We start from the raw sequence: 18,103 nt of genomic DNA on the forward strand, positions 1-18,103 counted from the left end.
CACGAAGCTTTGAAACCAGTTGTCAAACCGGTGATTCTGGTTGGAAAGAAGACTGTCTATCAAACAAACAGAAGAAGGCTTTAATAGGAATAAAATATCACACGCACACTTTTGTTGTATTAAATTATTTGAAGAAAAATTTCATATTTAATGGTATCAGATGTCAACATATCATACATGTCCAATAAAACTTTTACAACTGGTTTGTAAACGATGGTTGTAGGTATATTTTAGGGTATAGTTCACTTAAAAATAAAACTTCTGTCCGGTGTTCAACCTCCACTTGTTATTTTAATAATGTTTTAAAGCAGTAGCCATATTTTTTAAATATCTTTTACTTTTGAACTCACAAACGTTTGGAACCACTTGAGCATACAGTAGGCCTTAAACTGAATTCCTGGAGGGCCGCTGCTCAGCACAGTTTTGCTCCAACAAAGCTGATCCAACTAATCAAGGTGTTTAAAACCATGGACTAGTAAGCAGGTGTGAGTTGAGGTGGAGCAAAACTATGCAGAGCTGGAATGGAGTTTGAGACCATTGCACTTGAGGGTGAGTAAGTGGTGATGAGTGTGGTGTTTACACTGTTTTTTTACACCACTCTGTCCAGTATAAACATAGGCAGCATCAGCATGTGGTATATTATTAAAATTTTTACTGTTTCAATATTTCCTTTCACCAATAACATCAATCTTCCAATATTTTAAATAACACACTTTTTTACAGAGACAAATCTAGTTTTAACATGCTATTATTTATAATAATCTGAGAACATGTTGTGTTAATTCTCTATTTAGTTTTTAACATCAAGGTCTTGTAAACTAAAAACATCTTCAAATATTATAGGCTCAGAAGAGAGGTATTATGTCAGAAAACTCAACATGTCAAATAGCCAATTGATCTTCCACCACTTTACTGACATTTTCTTCTAGAGTAAAACATTGGTGTGTAGAGGAGTTGCTGATTATTTCACATAATGCTGCTTATTTCACACTATCTTGCATACTGACATTTACAAACTTTGATAGAAACATTCAAAATTTCACATGAAACAATAATTATTCACGTAATAAGCAGGAAAAAAGAAATAAAGTCCAAAACTTTGCGATTTCAACAAATCTACCAAGTACTCAGAAATTTAAGTTCTTAAAGTCTATATAGCATCCAAAGAAGAGGCACTACTTATAGTTAAAAACTTGTGTTGATTTTTCAGATATATAAAATTGCCTTGTGATTGATTTGGCAAATCACTTTAAAATGACAATCACTTCTTAATTACATCCTTTCTGTCTTCACATGGGTTCAGCATTAAATAAAGTGTCTTTGGCATCACAGACGAGGATGTTCTCATTTTGAACGTCCCTGTGGAAAGTTGGTCATCTGGATGTTGTCCGCTTGTAGTCCTGGATTGTAGTATCCAAATCCATCATACTTCAGGTCTAGTGGCTCACTGTTATCCAGTCGGAGAACTTTGAAAAGATGAGACAAACAATAAGAATATAAGGCATTACAGCGGGGAGAAATCTCTATTACATGTTTAAAGAATGTTCAAATATTATGTTCAAAGTGAACCAAAGGAGACCAGGATTGTGTATTACCTGGATCAGGTGACGTCTCTTCCACCAGTTTGCTGTGTGAGAAGTCTCTTCTGTTCCTGCGATTCAGGAAGATAAAAGCTCCCAAAGCAATGATTCCCACTATGACGCCAAGGATAAGGACAACAGCCCATGCCTGACCATTCTTGTTTTTGGCAACTTCCGTAACTGTATCTGAGGACGAACCTGTAAAGACAAATGTCAAACAAATAAACAAACTTCTTTATTCAAAGATGGCCCTCAGTAAAAAACAAGACCTGACTTTAAACAATCTTCTGGAACTTAATGTTAAGTATAAATAAACGATTACCCCATTTAGCAGTTTGTTAGCATGTTGCTGTAGCTTGAATGTTTTAATTCATAAAAATAATTATCGGGCAGCACGGGGGCTCAGTGTTTAGCACTGTTGCCTCACAGCAAGAAGGTTGTTTCAAGTCCTGGCTGGGCCAGTTGGCATTTCTGTGTGAAGATTGCATGTTTTCACCATGTTGGTGTGGGTTTCTTCCCACCCTAAATAAGCCGTAGTGTATGATTGTGTGAATGCGAGAGTGTATGTGTTTTTCAGTACTGGGTTGCAGCTGGAAGGGCATCCGCTGTGTAAAACATATGCTGGATAAGTTGGCGGTTCATTCCATTGTATTTACCCCTGATGAATAAAGGGACTAGCTGAAGGAAAATGAATGAATACAATTAATTAGCATGTTGGCATTTAACATGGGATGTTTTAAACTAGCTTTAAGGGCTAATGTTTTAACACAAAGCTAACATGAATTAGCATGTTGCTAGCATGTTTCTAGCATATGTTAGCACTGGGAAATACACTAGGGGAATACATTTTAGAGTAATATTATATAATAATACTATTTATAAATGATTTGTGACCACTTGAGGATGAGTACATGGTGAAATTATTCCTTTAACATGCTGCTAATATGAATACACATGAAGCTAACACTTTAGCATGTTGAAACACATGGCCAACACATTTTATTTTTCGCAAATATATTTAAAAAAATGTTTTAACAAAGGAAAAATCATTTTCCAGCAATTTATTGTTGTACTTGAAGAGATAATTCACCCATCAATGTAAACTATTAAATTATTATAATTTACTATTACTACTACTACTATTATTATTATTATTATTATTATTGTTATTATTATTATTTCTTCTATAGAACAAAAAGAAGATATTTTGAAGAATGTTGGAAACTTGTAGCTTTTGTCGGCCATAGTAGAAATACATTACTATGGATGTCAATGGCTACAGGTTACCAACATTTTTCAAAGTATCTCAAAAAACTCAACTTAAACTCAGATTTGTAAAAATTAAAAAAAAATGTAAAAATCTAATTGTGACTATGTAAATATCCCCTGCTCTGCTCAGTCCAGGACCGTTTGAACACAGAATTATTAGAGCTGTATTCAGGAAAAAGATGATGGAATTTGTTCTCCAGCAGTGTCAGGTGTTCTGGGCCACATGTGACCTGGAAAGGAGCCCCTCCCTGTAACTGTGGGGTGAACACCACTATTGTATGGGAAGGTGAGGTGTTGGTAACTAGACACCCTGGCCCAGAGCAGACGACAAACAAAGACCGAAACCCAACCCAACATAGAGGAACACCGGCAGATATGGCTTTTATGACTGAACCGAGAAGCTGAGAATGAGGGTTAGCTTGAGGGATGAAATGAAAAGATTTGTGATCCTGTCAACTATGGAAACGGGGAGTCAAATACTGCATATGAAAGGTCAAAACACTATCAGTGTCCCAGATTTAGATAGTGTCTTTTGTGTTTTAAAGTTAGGTACATAGGCAAAGCTGAATTTTCATGAGCTGTTACACAGGGAATTTGTTCGTTATTCCATTGTTCATTGTAACACGGTCCTTCGGAAATCATTGTTTTGTTGCTTTGGTGCTCAAGTAATGACTCTTATCATTACACTGTAAAACCCAATAAGTTAAGGTAACTCAAAACATTTGAGTAAACCAATTGCAACGAACCATTACAGTTCAAAACCTAATCCTATTGAGTACTTTGAACTTAGACCATTTGAGTAAACGAAGCAATCTGAGCACAGTAAAACCCAATAAATGAAGAGAACTCAAACCAACTGAGTACTGTAAAACCTAATAAGTTAAAGCAACCTAAACTATTTGATGAAACTGATTGCTACAAACAATTTTAGGTAATAAAAAAAACTAATCTATGAGTACTGTAAACTTAGTCCATTTAAGTTGAAGTAATGATGTATTTAATGAACTCATTACCTTTAACACTGAGTTCAAAACTCTTTTCAAGTGAGTAGAGTTAACTTTCTGTCAATTTTGAGTTAACTACACTCATTTTATGTGATAAAGTTGACTGTTGGGTTTTACAGTGTACCGATGTTAAAAACAGTGGTGCTGCTAATATATCTTTGATGAACAGGATGAAGAGAAAGAAACTACATATTTAATTAATAGAAAGTTTGAAATGACACCATTGCTTAGAATAAATATTTTGTATTACTCGTAATGGCATTGCTTCTGACTTACTTAATGTATTCTTCATCTAAAAAAGTACTCAAAAAACTAATTGTAAATAAAATAAAAACATAATGACTGATGATAATGAAAATAGTGAATATGAATGATCATAACATTAAAATAATGATATTTTTGAACTCTAGTGTGCTTATTTACCTTATTTGTCATGTAATAGCAGGGTGTACGATAAATTTGTAAATGTAACATCTCTGGTCTCCAGAGTCATTTGCTACTAGGTATTTTCTGCTATACAAAACAGCTCATTACGCTTCTTGATAATGCAAATTGGCTTTTCTTACCATATTACTTTTATATATTGTCTTAAAGGGGTAGTTCACCCCAAAATGAAAAAGAAATGCTCACTATTTACTCACCCTTTGTTTCAAAACTATTTCTTTCTTCTGTTAAACACAAAAGAATATATTTTGAAGAAAGGTCGTCAATGGTTGTTTCCAGCTTTCTTCAAATGATCTTCTTTTGTGTTTAACAGAAGAAAAAATCTCAAACAGGTTTTGAACAAGTGGAACGTCAGGAAATGATGGCAGAGTTTAACTGTTCACTGTGATGTGTTATTCTTCTATTTATTTCCTTATACTGACTAATGAATCTGATGTCTCACACATTCACAAGGGATTACTTTCTTGTTGAATCATAATATCACATGACAAAACTCTTCAGCCACTGAATTGGCATACATGATTAATTCTTCAGCAATTTTGATATGTGAGTCTTACCTCCTTCAGAACTCTCTCTGGTGTCAATAGTCAGGTTTGCTTCAAGATCCTTACTGTCCAGAACGGGTGTTGTGGCGTTCTCAGAGATATCAGTTGGTGCTTCAGTTGGTGCTGCAGTTGGACCTTCTGTAGTTTTGTTCTGGATGCTGACCTCTTCTGTTGTGGTGGCTGGACTCTTAGTAGTGCTGTTAGTGGTCAAATTTCCAGAACCCGATTCCTCGAAGTTGCTCTCAGTGGTGGTATTCTCAGGTTTTGGAGTGATAGTTGTGCTATTTGGAGCAGATGTATTTGCGTTGAGCGTTTCATTGGATTCTGCTGTTGTTTTTGACATCACAGTGCTTGAGTTAAATGTGATCAAAGGAGGCGGGGGTGTAAAAAACAGATCTTCAGAACTGCCTTCCTCTGTCTCGTTACTAGACTGTTCCAGGTTCTGATCCATTGGTTGGATCCAACTGGAATTCTCCGGGGATTCCCCTCCGCTTAAAAATGGGTCAAGTCGTTGGTTTTCATTTTCTGAACTGCTTGGGTCGGGTTGTGTGTCTTCAGTGCTTACTGTGTCTTCCATACTTTCTCCCATTGGTTGATCAGTGGTTTCCAGACTAGATGGCTGTGTTTCATTGCCTTCAATTGCCTCATTGCTTCTTTCCCATTCATCAGGTATATTAGCACTGGACACTTGCTGGAAAGATTGAAGTATCAGGAGGAGTGAAAGTGTGATGGCCAGTAGTGATTTCATACTTGCTTCCTGCCAAAAAAAAATAAATAAATACTTTGCATGTTGTCACTGTGCATATCTGTTTTAAATGTGACAATTTCAAAACAGGGTTTGTGCAGATATAAATAAGTTTCTTTTCAAGCATTAATTTGCTCTTCCAAAACTTAAGAATAGGGTATATGCAGAAGGACTTTTAATTTTGTAGTAACCTGGGTCAATTGTTTCAGGTGAACTGCATGAAGTTGCAGAATTTAATGTTTGTTTTCTTTAAAAAATGTATGATCTCCACATCCTGATTGTTAGACGATAGATAGTTGGTCTCAGATTGTACAAGAAACACTTCATTAAATAACATTTTCCCGCGCCATGTCTTTAAAAAATAAACAGTTATTTTGCACCAGTATTTTCAATGGAGTTTCTGCGCTAGCCTGCTGATCCTGATGGATGCGTGCATGTAAAAGGCTTTTCGTTTCATTTTACGCTTAAACAAATGAATGCTGAAGTTTATTTCATGGATTGTATTTTAATTACATTAAAACATTGATGCTGTAAAAGGAACCATATAAAATAGAAAAAAGTCACATTAAACATTCACCGGTAGTTTATCGGCATGGGAAGAAACACTAGTTGTGCATATACCCTATAACAGAAATTCAGCGTGAAATCAAATAAATATTTATAATGTTTATTTTGTTAGCGCATATTGTTAATATTTAGCTGAACAATTTCTAAACAGATCCAAGAACTGTGAAGTAATGATGCCAACCATCCGAGAACTTCAAGGATAACACGCATTTAATACACAGACACATTGTTAAACGTGTTATACATATAGACCTCACCTTTTTGGAAGGACACACAGTACACTGTATAACTGCAGATTAACTATGTTTATATACTGCCCACCCTTTACCCAACTCATTTTCTGGTTTTGTCTGTAATGTAATGATGTGCACCTTTTGTGAAGCTGCTTTGGAATGCTAATTATTTTAAAAAGCGCTATATAAGTGTAGCGAGTGAGGCGGGGTAGAGAGCTGTGAGAGTGGTATTAGGCCAGTGGTGTAATAACTACTGTCATCTGTGTGCGTCACCTGTCTCAAGTCCCATATAGAGGAGATCTGGAAATTTAAAAATAGGATCGACTGTAGTGGAAGAGGAGAGAGCACCAGAATTCAATTGAAGTGAACAACTAATCCATACAAGTTAATTCAGTAAAAGTCTGACCATTTGCTTCAGTGTTTGGAGTGGCAGTCCTTCAATGCTGATGTCAGTTTGACAGCTTCAGCCACAATATTCTTAACCATGACTTGAGGAATGACACGCAAAAGAAAAGCCCCTCCTCTATTCAATATTCAATTTCAGTATCAGTATTTATATTCTAAAGTACTGGAATAAAGGTCTCAGCAACTTCCAGCTCATGTGGACTTTAAATTCATAAAGTAATGTCATTAGGTGTTGCATGCATTGAATATTTTCCTTAGTATTTGTACAGGTAAACATTATTAATGATATATATTACCTAATTAAAGCCAGAACCCTGCACTTATTTGATCTCATTTGAATATATAATATATTTTATTATATTTGTTTTGTTGACTACCATGTTTATCTCTATTGATTTTATAGATTTGGAAATTTATTGTCATTCCTCTCAATAGGTTTATAAGTACAGAGTTATCCAATATTTGTTTAATTCTAGTTTGATCTTGGTCATAACTTAAAATATTCATATGGTGTTTCTTCATGGTGTATTTATCATATTTTTTCTGTTTGTTTATTAAAGCATGTGGATGAAAACTACCTCCCTGTATAAAAGTAACAGTATATTTAATTTACCACTGCACTATTAAAGCTCGAATCAATCAAAAGATGAAAGATTTTAAAAAATCAATCAACATTTGAGTGAAGCAAAATCCTAAGATGCCTCTCATCTACGCAATGAAAGTGCTCTTCAGTCTATTTCTCAGAAACTTCATTTTAGCAGTCCTTTGTTCAGTCCTTTTCACTGAAGTGTATCTAAGCCCTCTTGATGCAAGTGTAACATACACCATTCAACCATGTTACTGCATTGCAGTAACATGAGGTGAGCAACAATATTCTCAATTGTTTGTATAGAATACTTCATACACACCCAAACTAAATTTAGATACATATTTTAAGTGCCTTTTTTCCAAATCAAACCAGAACAAAGTGACTTCCTCTCAAATACTTCTAGAAATACTGTAAATACTTTTAATGAAACGTAGATATGGCATGTAACGAAAATTAAAAAATGAATTGATATTTGCTTTTTAGTATTATTTTGATGTGCTTTTGGTTGGACACACCTTTACTTCAGGTGACCAACTGAATGAATATTTTCATCACAACGTCACTTATCAGCTATTCCTGTTTGGCAAGTTTATCTGCTACTATTTATTGACAACAAAACATCAAAACGACTGCGATTATACAGTATCATTGTTATTTAAATGAAAGTATTTGAGGGAGTAGATAAAATCAGGGACATTTTATGCTGCATACAGATGTTGATTATTTGTAAACATACTGTTTTCTTTTTAAAATATTTATCGAATGTAATTTTTATTTCCTATTTCATCATTTAAAAGTATCTTTTTTTATACATTTAAAAATATAGTTTATGTTTACCAGAATGATTTTGAATCATTATAAGTCACAGTGAAATGATGTCTGTTTTATTAAGATATACATGTGGATTAAATTAGAAATGTGGGTTGAATACAAAAAAATGCCATTAGACACTCTTTAAAACATCCTGGAGGAAAATATTCTATTAATGATCTGAGAATGTGCCAGAGCAGGTTTCTTAGTAATGCATAAGTGACACGTCTTTTCTAAAAGTTTGTGACAAAATCAACAAACAGCAACTCCACGTACTGAGATGAGAAGTGTCGTGTTAGGTTAAAGAGATAATTCACCTTTCAAAAATAAAAATAATAAAATTTAAAAAATACCATCACAATAAACTGGTTAAAAGTGATAAAAGTTCTGATAAAAGTTCTATTTTTAGAACTAGTTCCAGTTTCTATTTGTTGAACACACAAGATATTTTGAATAAAGACTGACATCCATACTATAGGGGAAAATTACTATAGATGCCAATGGCTAAAGGTTTCCAACATTCTGGAAATATCTTCTTTTGAGTTTAATGAACGAGAGAAACTCAAACAGACAGAAGTTGAGTAAATGATGACAGAATTTTCAGTTTTGATTAAAGTATCTCTTTAAATTTAAGCGCAATATTTATTTCACTGTACTAATTTTAGGTTATCAGATTAAAATTAATGATTTATTAAACCTCTGAACAAGTATGTCAATCATCCCAATGATTTGAAATTGATCTAATCCTAACATCTTTCTTTGATGGACCAACAATTCCGATTGCCTTCACCCCACTGACATCTAATACCTAAACCCCATTTCACATCAAACCAGGCCAGCTGAATTTTAAAACAGAGCAACATTCCTCAATAGGCTTCGGTGTATATAAAATAAAAATGCTCACCTGAGAGCAGACTGGTGGGCTCAGCTTGAAACAGAATCATCTGAGAGCTTAGAAACTGCATCCAGAGACAAGAGGCGAGGGGAGGGATCAGGGAACTGGCCTTTCCTGAATGTGTACCTAAAACCACACCTCTGCATCACACTTCCTAGATGCAAACAAGCAAATAAAGCAGTGATGTGCGTCAACTGCCATGAAGACTGAAACTAAATGTCAATCTCCATCTATACGTCACTAATACACACCTTGTCACTGTCAAAGGTTTATCCTGGTGGGGGGATCGGAGTCCCCGAGCTAATGATATTCCCTGAAGGGAGGAGCACCTGTCGCCCATGAGCATTCCTCCCGTGCCCCGTGTCTATGGGAACACACAGGTCACACAGATCTGCTTTCCACTGACCTAAAACAAAAGAAACATGCTATTTTTTGCCATTTTTTATGTTCTTTATGCATCATAGGAATGTGTTTAGTCATAAGAGGTTAGAGGTCGCATATTTACTGCATCATACTGGGTTGGTTATAGTTTTAGGCATGTCCTTTTGAGAAAGATTAGGGTTATCAGTGTTATTAGTGGATAATTAAGAGCTTGAAAATAGTGTAGATTTAAACAACCTGTGAAATATCATCATGAGCTGAATGAAAGTTGAGTCCGGTCAAACGACTTGCTTTTTCAACACGGGACCAGCAGAGGGCAGAGTAACTTCATTCTGTCCTAAAAAAACAAATGATGGCCACTAAATCTGATACTATTTTATTCATTCCTTTCTTCGGTTTAGACCCTTTATTCACCAGGGGTCGCCACAGCGGAATGAACCAACTTATCCAGCATGTTTTACACAGTGGATGTCCTTCCAGCTGCAACCCATCACTGGGAAACACCCATACACTCTCACATTCACAAATAAACTATGGCCAATTTTGCTTACCCAATTCACCTATAACGCATGTCTTTGGAGTTTTGAGGGAAACCAAAGCACCCAGAGAAAACCCACGCCAACATGGGGAGAACCTGCAAACTCCACACAGAAATGCCAACTGACCCAGCAAGTTCAATGGCACGTGATTACACATTAATACAGCATTTGAATCATACACAGGGTTCCCACTCTTTCATGAACAGCATGCTTCAATGACTTTCAATGGCTTTCAATGATCTTTTAAAGCGCCTTTAATTTTAAATTAAGCACCTTTCTAAATTCCCCCAAAAGTATCATAATAAAAACTCCTTACTATACCTAACATTTCATTTACACTGAACATTTACGTTAAAATATCTTACACTGAACATTTACATTAAAATATCAAAGTAATGATGATGCTTTGAAAATGTCATTTTTAAAACTATATTGACACTTTTAAACAGTCAAACTTTATTAAAATCTGTTGAATGGAATACTGGTAATCTTCAAATGTAATTTCTGAAATATCGATAAAATGCGCATCATTGCATAGTCCTTTACGAATTTTAAATGTAAGATTTTTAAATTAAGGATTGATCATTTCTTGGTTCTGTTTCTGACAGCAGAGCAGTACAATTGCTGAAAATACACCATGAACAAATTTTATTTCGAATTTAATTCAAGCACTTTTGTTTTTTTCACATTCAAGTTCTTTCAAGTGCACTGAAAAAATATTCATAGATGATTCCTTCTATTTACTCAATAAAAAAAATAAAAATCAGTGGTTATAAAAAATGTTGTAAACAGTGGTTGTAAACAATTTATTTGGGTTGAATTTAAACAAATTTAAGTTAGGGTTAGGGTTAGAAAATGTCCTTTGTTTGTTTAAAGTCAACCAATATACATTTTGCAGACATCATTTCTTTCAGTGTACTATCAAGAAGTGTGGGAGCCCTGCATACCCTACTTCAATTTTTTCATAGAAAAATGAATGTTTTTATTATTATTATTATTATTTCTTGCCTAAAGAAGAGACTTATTTCAAAAGCATAACTTTGTTTTTTAGTCTTTAAGAAACATAAAATTCTGTATAGTCTTACAAAAATGTAACTCAATCAAGTAACAATAAATCAATCAAAATGTAATAAATAAATAATATACAAAAAAGTGACGATTGTTTAATGTATCTCATTCATAAGTGAAATATTGCTCACAGACTAAAAATAGTTAAAACTCCTGTAATCGTTCTTAATCATTTAAGCTTTTCAAGATTTTTAATTTAAAACCAACTTGGTTTTAATTTCAACAATTTTGGTCCAGATGCTATATTTTCCAGAAAATCCCTATAATGTTATGGAAAAGGGCTACACAGTGGCTCAGTGGTAAACATTGTCACCTCACAACAAGGTGGTCACATGGTTCAAGTGCCAGCTGAACCAGTTGGCATTTCTGCGTGGAGTTTGTATGTTTTTCCTTTGTTGGCTTGGGATTCCTCTTGGTGCTCCGGTTTCCCCCACAAGTCCAAAGACATGCGCTATAGGTGAATTAGACTAAACTGGCTGTAGTGTATGTAATTAAGTATGTATGGATATTTCTCAGAGCTGGGTTGCAGCTGGAAGGGTATCCGCTGTGTAAAACATATGCTGATAAGTTGGCCGTTCATTCATTTTCGTTGGAAACTTTCTTTTAGTGGGATCAACCAGCATCACATATACTTTATTTGCTTTTTTGACCCTTTAAATGAGGCAATTTCTTTCCATGTGTTTTCATCTTAACACTTTATATGAGCACTGGAGAGTTTGCAAAAGGTTCCTATTCAAATGAATAAAATAAAATTGAGTCATAAAGTGTCCCTGGAGAACAAAAACTTGATGCCCACAGGCCAGACTATTTAACTACAGGCCTTCATATATATTTGTAGTTGTCAAGCGCTGACTTTACAGATGATCGAATAAAACTGAATAAAATATCAAGCGATCACTGCCATGTACTGTATGACAGCAGACACAGTTGCTCCAGCAAAAGTGCACATGTTTGGGGTTTATTCTTACCTCATGAGGGAGCTGTGAACTGCATTTGACTGGAAGAAGCTGATGAATGGTGAGGCAACAGACTTACGAGGTGAGACTGTCTAATGTGAATGATCACAATACTACACAAAATATGATTAGCAGCTGTACACTGACCCAGCATGAACATCAACTCCTTGAGATTTGTTCTATTATAAAAGCAGATGAAGGCCAAACAATTGTAATGACAGCAAAACAAAATCATTCCCTCAAGGTTTGTAATAGATGAATGCAATTTTTCCTCAAGCATTTCATGGTAATGGAAGACAAAACAAAATAGGACTTTTAGATAAAGTCATATTGGATGAATGTTTTGTTGTGCTGGAATTCTCTTCATCCCTATGGGATATCTAACCGGTTCCTGATTAAAAGACCAGAATGTGTTTTAATATATCTGGCTTTGGATAGGAGTGTATGTTGATGTTAACTGAGAAACCAAACAGTTAATTTGTAACATTCTTGAATTCAGAGAGTGAATGGAAAGTTTGTGGCAGTTCTTTCTCTTCAATCAAACGGCTGTGTTGTTAAATTCCACAGTAGTACTAATTGCTTGATATTTTAACAACAGCACAATTACAAAAGTGCTGTTGTTTTTAGCACTTCAGTAACTTTTTACACACTATTTACAGTTTTTTACTTTTCTTGGTTTCAAATGCACGTTTTCAGATCATACTGCATGATCATTCACATACATTATTTCTATTTAGTAGATAATTAAATTGATGCTTAATGGATGGTTATTGCATCCGTTCATCCATGATTTGTATTTGTACTTTTTTTATATTGTTTAGTCGACATCTGAATCTATAGCATTCATTTTCTTTTTTCCTTTTGGCCCCCTCACTTTAGTCAATTGGTGAAGTTTGTTCCTCACCACTGGGGCACTGGATTTGCTCTTCAGTGTTTAGGCTTTCAGCAGTGAAGTTTAAACCACACTGAATTGAACGAAACTGAACTTCAACACTGAAAACTGGACTGACACAGTTCAGTTTACTAGAACTTCTCTGTTAAGCTGCTTTGACACAAACAACATTGTGAAAGTGCTATAGAAATTCAATTCATCTTTATTTAGAGCTTTTACAATGTAGATTGTGTCAAATCAGCTTCACATAGAAGATTATAGTAATTGAAAGTGTCAGTTCAGTATTCAAAGCTGAAGCTTAGTTCAGTTTAGCTCAGTTCAGTGTGGTTTAAATTTTACTGCTGAAAGTTTAAATACTGAAGAGCAAAGCCATCAGGTCTTGAACCATACAAGCCAGTGGTAACAGCGGCAAGGAAAAAACTTCACCAATTGACGAAAGTGAAGAATTAAAAAACCTTGAGAGAAACCAGGCTCAGTTGGGCACGACCTTTTCTCCTATGCCCAAGCGTCTGGTGCAGAGCTGCAGTCTAGGCACGTGGAGAAACTGCAGGTGGGAGCGGTCATGGGCTGGTGTACAGGCTGTCTCTTCAGGGTTAATGCAAGAACTCGTCTTTTACTGGGGCATCTGTCAGGGAACAAGTGAAGAGAGTGAGTGTTTCCAATAGGTTAAAGAATGTGTGAGTTTGTGCACTGCAATTCTTCCATGAAACTTTCCAAATAAAAGGCTCCTTGTAATAGATAAAAATGTAAAAAAAATAATAATAATGAGCTTTTTTAATGCTCTGCACTAAAGGGTTTAGAACATTTAACATCAACAAAGGCTTTCCATTTGACAAAATGAAAAGATGTGCTCTACACTATTAAAATGGTATTCACTCTCAGAAATATATGGTTACTAAAATGCACTTTGGTGAACCCAAAATGGCTGTTTTATCACTGCAAAGTTTCCAGTATATATTTTTGTTATTTTTGTGTTATTTGTATACAATCAAAAACAAATGAGATTGTATGAATGAATGAGATTGTAATCTATGAGTGCTATCACTAGTAACAAGTTGCCAGCTGCAATCCACTTATCATCGTCACTAAAAGCATCTGGGTTTTTTTTACATAAAGACCATTCAACAACTGATTATTAGAAAGCCTTCAAATGTTCTTAGATGGAATCAATGCCAAATAGGCTTGGGCCAATAAGTAATATTATATCGATTCACAATAAAATTTATATCAATAAGAATGATAAGCACTGGACTTTTATACTCTATGTTGATCTAATAGCCGTTTAATGGACCCTCTAATTTTTGTGGCTTCAGTCACTGTTGTGGTACTCTCTTTTTAAAATCTAGAAGCATTAACAATTTGTATTGAAATATATATTGTTATTGTTTAATATAACATGTTTAAAATAATTATTAAAATGTTTAAAATAATTATTCAGACTGTATTTTTGCCATGTCGCCCAGCGCTACTGCCAAGCCCCCGATCTGAAACCTTTTTTTTTAATATAGGCTTATGATGGTTTCAAAAACCTCAGATAACCTGCAAAGCCTCAAAGAAAACAAAAGACGCTTTCTTTCCTTCAACATATTATTAAAGAAGAACAGACATACAATGATTTATAAAGGTGTGTTACAGCTGGGATCTTCTTGGCCGGCCATCAGAACCCAAACTTCATGACCACAGTCTTTTCCCTTTCTCCTCCCCTCGCTCTCACACAGGTTTTTTTTCTCCTTACTTTTTTCAACCTTTTCAGCAGCTGCATTTCCGTTTATCACGCTATTACATAAACCCTGGAAAAATGTGGGAGTGGAGCTTAACTTCCCAGTCAAAGACCATCTTAGTTGCAGGATTATATTGATTAATATCCTCAGCAGCAGTGTATAGTTTGTAGTTAGACATTTTGTGCTTCAAAGAACATCCCAGACATTAAGAAATTAGATCATTTCTTGCAATATTAGTGTTTGTGCATTTGGGTTAATGAGCTGTTGAAAACTATTTTCACAATCTCTAAAAACTGAACAAATATACCCTTGACCTACAAAACCTCCAGGTAAAAACAATTCAACAACAATTTTTGATTTGCAGATCTGGCAACATTAACTTGATATGGTGAACACATGTAGATGGTTTCACAGAACAAAACAAATTGTGCAAACACTTAAAGGCATGTGGTGAGCGACTCAAAATACGATCAGGGCTTAGAGCTACTCGTTTTCTTTTGGAGAATAAGAAACATTCACCTCCTGGGCACGTGACTGCAAGCAAGAATAAATAAGAACGAGAGAGAATCCAAAGCTAAAATGCTTCCAGATTTGGAGGAAAGGCAGAGAGAGATAATAAGAGAGAGTCTTTCCTCAGACATGAGCTCAGCATCCTGCTTCACTGATGTTTCACTGCTGATTGATGCCCGGAGGAGGCCAGAAAGTTGCCTTTTTGAAGACTTAAAAAAAGAAAAACTTGGAGGACTGTGGCTTAGATTTAGGGAATGTGAGATAAAGCATTCCTTTGAGGAGATTTTAGACTGGCGATCTAACCCTTTATACATAAAAACACATCTCAAAAAAACTAGGTCACTTAGACACTTTTTTGTTTTCAGCTGGATTCTATCAATTACAAAATCCACACTTACACACACACACACACACACACACACACACACACACACACACACACACACACAAACACACATACACACACACACACACAATTGCACATGCAAACCATACAGTAACTTAAAACTTGATCTTACACTAATCTACGACAATTATTTGAAGTGATGGTGATGTATGCGGATGCTCACGTATACACAGACACACAGATGTATATGAGCGCATGCATCTGGAGACTTGGAATACTTGCCGATTTTGTAATTCACAGCGGGTTTTATATGCTGGGCTGAAAAATGTTTGTGTGTTTTCCATCTTTAATTCATTCAACGCCTCATCCATCATTCTGTCTCACTGTCTTAAGGCACGAATATACGAAACTGCAGTCTCGTAGAGCAGAATGTATATAATGACTGTGTAAATATCCATCAGTGCAACGTAAATAGAGATTTAATGTCATTAGGGGATGTCACTCTTAGACTGAATACTACTGATCATCGCCAAGATAGAATCTCTTGTTGATTATATGTAGATTTGTCAGCCCTTTTCTGTCCGCGCTTTTACTCTGATGGTTTAAAAGTGCAAAAAAAGAAAAAGAAAATAAAGTTGGCTTAATGTAGTACTGCACTAACAAAAACACCAAAGCTCTGTTCCAGCAATCACTGATTGTTCCTATAAACCATAAAGAGAGACAAGTCTGATCCCTGAGAGAATTTTATTTTTAGTTTACGGCAACAGGCACAAGGCTCACAGCCATCTGTGTTTCTGTCACACTTTTATCACTGTTCTCAGTAATATTTTATTCTAACTTCTGTACTGACCACAGAGAGTCCAAAAGTGAACATTTAATGATTCACTTATTTACTACTTTCTGTAGTAATTAATATGCCATGCAGCACGTGGAAAGTACCTTGATGTGTTTTAATATGTATGTATAAATACGAAGGCAAGAGTTGAACTGAAAACAAGCTCACTGTCAGCTGTATTTCTATTAAATATGACAGATATTTTTTTAAAGCTCAGAATGACCTTGGCACTTTACCTCTCAACCCATTTGGGAGGAATGTGGAGTGTAATTAGAAAGAACTCAGCTTGGTTAAGTCCAGTGTTATCATTCTGAGCACTGACCTGAACCAGAAGTTTGTTTAGTCATGGAAGAATCACTTTAATGCTGAGTATTTTTATAATGAATAAGAATTAAGTCATAGAATCGAGAATAATGCATGTGTGTAAATACCTATAGCTATTCAGCTGTTATCTAATTTTCTTGTTGTGATTAATTGCTGAAGATTTATCACAATATAGCATATCACAGAATTCATCTAAGCTGCAAAAAAGATTACTTTAACTGATAACAAAAAAATGTGTTTTGCTTTATTGTATATACATGTTTAGAGTAAACTAATCAAGGTAAATTGCAAAAGGAGAATAAGGTACAGCAGGTAGCACTGCTTATTAGTAAATGTAAATGAATGCATTAAAATCAACAGTGAGAAAAGCCATATTATAGTTATGTTAATGTTAAGGAGCACCTATTTTACACCTTTTACAAGATGTAAGATAAGACTTTGGTGTCTCCAGAATGTGTCTGTAAAGTTTCAGCTCAAAATACCCATCAGATTATTTATTATATAATGTAGAATCGGCCCATTTTGCTGTCTGACTATACTGAAGCTGTTTTTGATTGTGGCTTTAAATGCAAATGACCTGCTTCTCCCTGCCCACCATTCCGTGCGTGTCTGCTTGTCTGTGTCTGTGAGATAAACAGCAGTCAGTGACTCGGATAAAGCTGAAATACAGCTCATTATTTAAAGATATCCATTCAGTTTCTTTGATGTATTTGTGGTGGAGCTTATTTGAAATGATAAGCCTTTCTGAAATGATGAGTCTCACACATGCTGTTTGCAGTACACACACACACACACACACACACAAACACAAACATATATATATATATATATATATATATATATATATATATATATATATATATATATATATATATATATATATATATATATATATATATATATATATATATATATTAGCATTTACTGACACCATGCAGCTGTGGTGATTACAGCGGTTGAGAATTACATAGCAATTTTACTGTTTTTATTATAAACATGCACTTTTTAAAAACATTTTAAACTTATAAAACTTACTAAAATCACAGAGTTGTAACAAATATTTTAATCCCAGTTTATTTGCTAAAACACTTTCTGTGGACATGTGTGTACATGTTATTATAGAAACAAAAAGTTCTTATTGTCACTCAATTCGGTGGGCGAGGAAACCGCATTCCTATCATGTTGCAGAGGGCCTCAAAATCACTTTAAGGTCAAGACATTTTTAGAGACTTGGGTTCGGGTTTATCACTCCAATATGACAGTGGACACACTATACAAACAGACGGTTCTGTTCGAACAGTTACAAATGATAATTTTCATCATAGGTCCTTTTTAATTAAAAAATAAATAAATAATGTGCATGTTCATTATCGCAATTTATTGAATTATCGATTGTTGTCTAACCTAAGCATATATTCAGAGTTTTTAGTCTAGTGTTATCATTC

General features: G+C 34.8%; 1 protein-coding gene across 1 annotated transcript; it reads right to left on the bottom strand.

Annotated features, from left to right (window-relative positions):
• Window positions 1-109: 109 nt before the first annotated feature.
• si:ch211-98n17.5 lies at window positions 110-9,137 on the bottom strand. Its single transcript, XM_087261462.1, has 4 exons — window positions 9,096-9,137; window positions 4,855-5,599; window positions 1,596-1,778; window positions 110-1,466 (listed from the first exon to the last, which is right to left on the bottom strand). Exons 2-4 carry the CDS (start codon window positions 5,588-5,590, stop codon window positions 1,345-1,347), a joined length of 1,041 nt encoding a protein of 346 aa, XP_087117588.1. The 5' UTR covers window positions 5,591-5,599; window positions 9,096-9,137; the 3' UTR covers window positions 110-1,344.
• Between the last annotated feature and the right edge of the window lie 8,966 nt (window positions 9,138-18,103).

The sequence above is a fragment of the Danio rerio genome, chromosome 7 (genome assembly GCF_052040795.2).
Source record: "Danio rerio strain M-AB ecotype USA chromosome 7, GRCz13ab, whole genome shotgun sequence".
Classification (NCBI taxonomy): Eukaryota; Metazoa; Chordata; class Actinopteri; order Cypriniformes; family Danionidae; genus Danio; species Danio rerio.

What these genes read in the sequence shown, in the direction of transcription:
- si:ch211-98n17.5 (XM_087261462.1), bottom strand. Translation starts at nt 5,590, where the DNA reads ATGAAATCACTACTGGCCATCACACTTTCACTCCTCCTGATACTTCAA. An exon ending in CAGAGAGAGTTCTGAAGGAG is followed by an intron (nt 1,779 to 4,854) that starts GTAAGACTCACA and finishes TTGTCTTTACAG; the next exon opens with GTTCGTCCTCAGATACAGTT. An exon ending in AGAGACGTCACCTGATCCAG is followed by an intron (nt 1,467 to 1,595) that starts GTAATACACAAT and finishes ATCTTTTCAAAG; the next exon opens with TTCTCCGACTGGATAACAGT.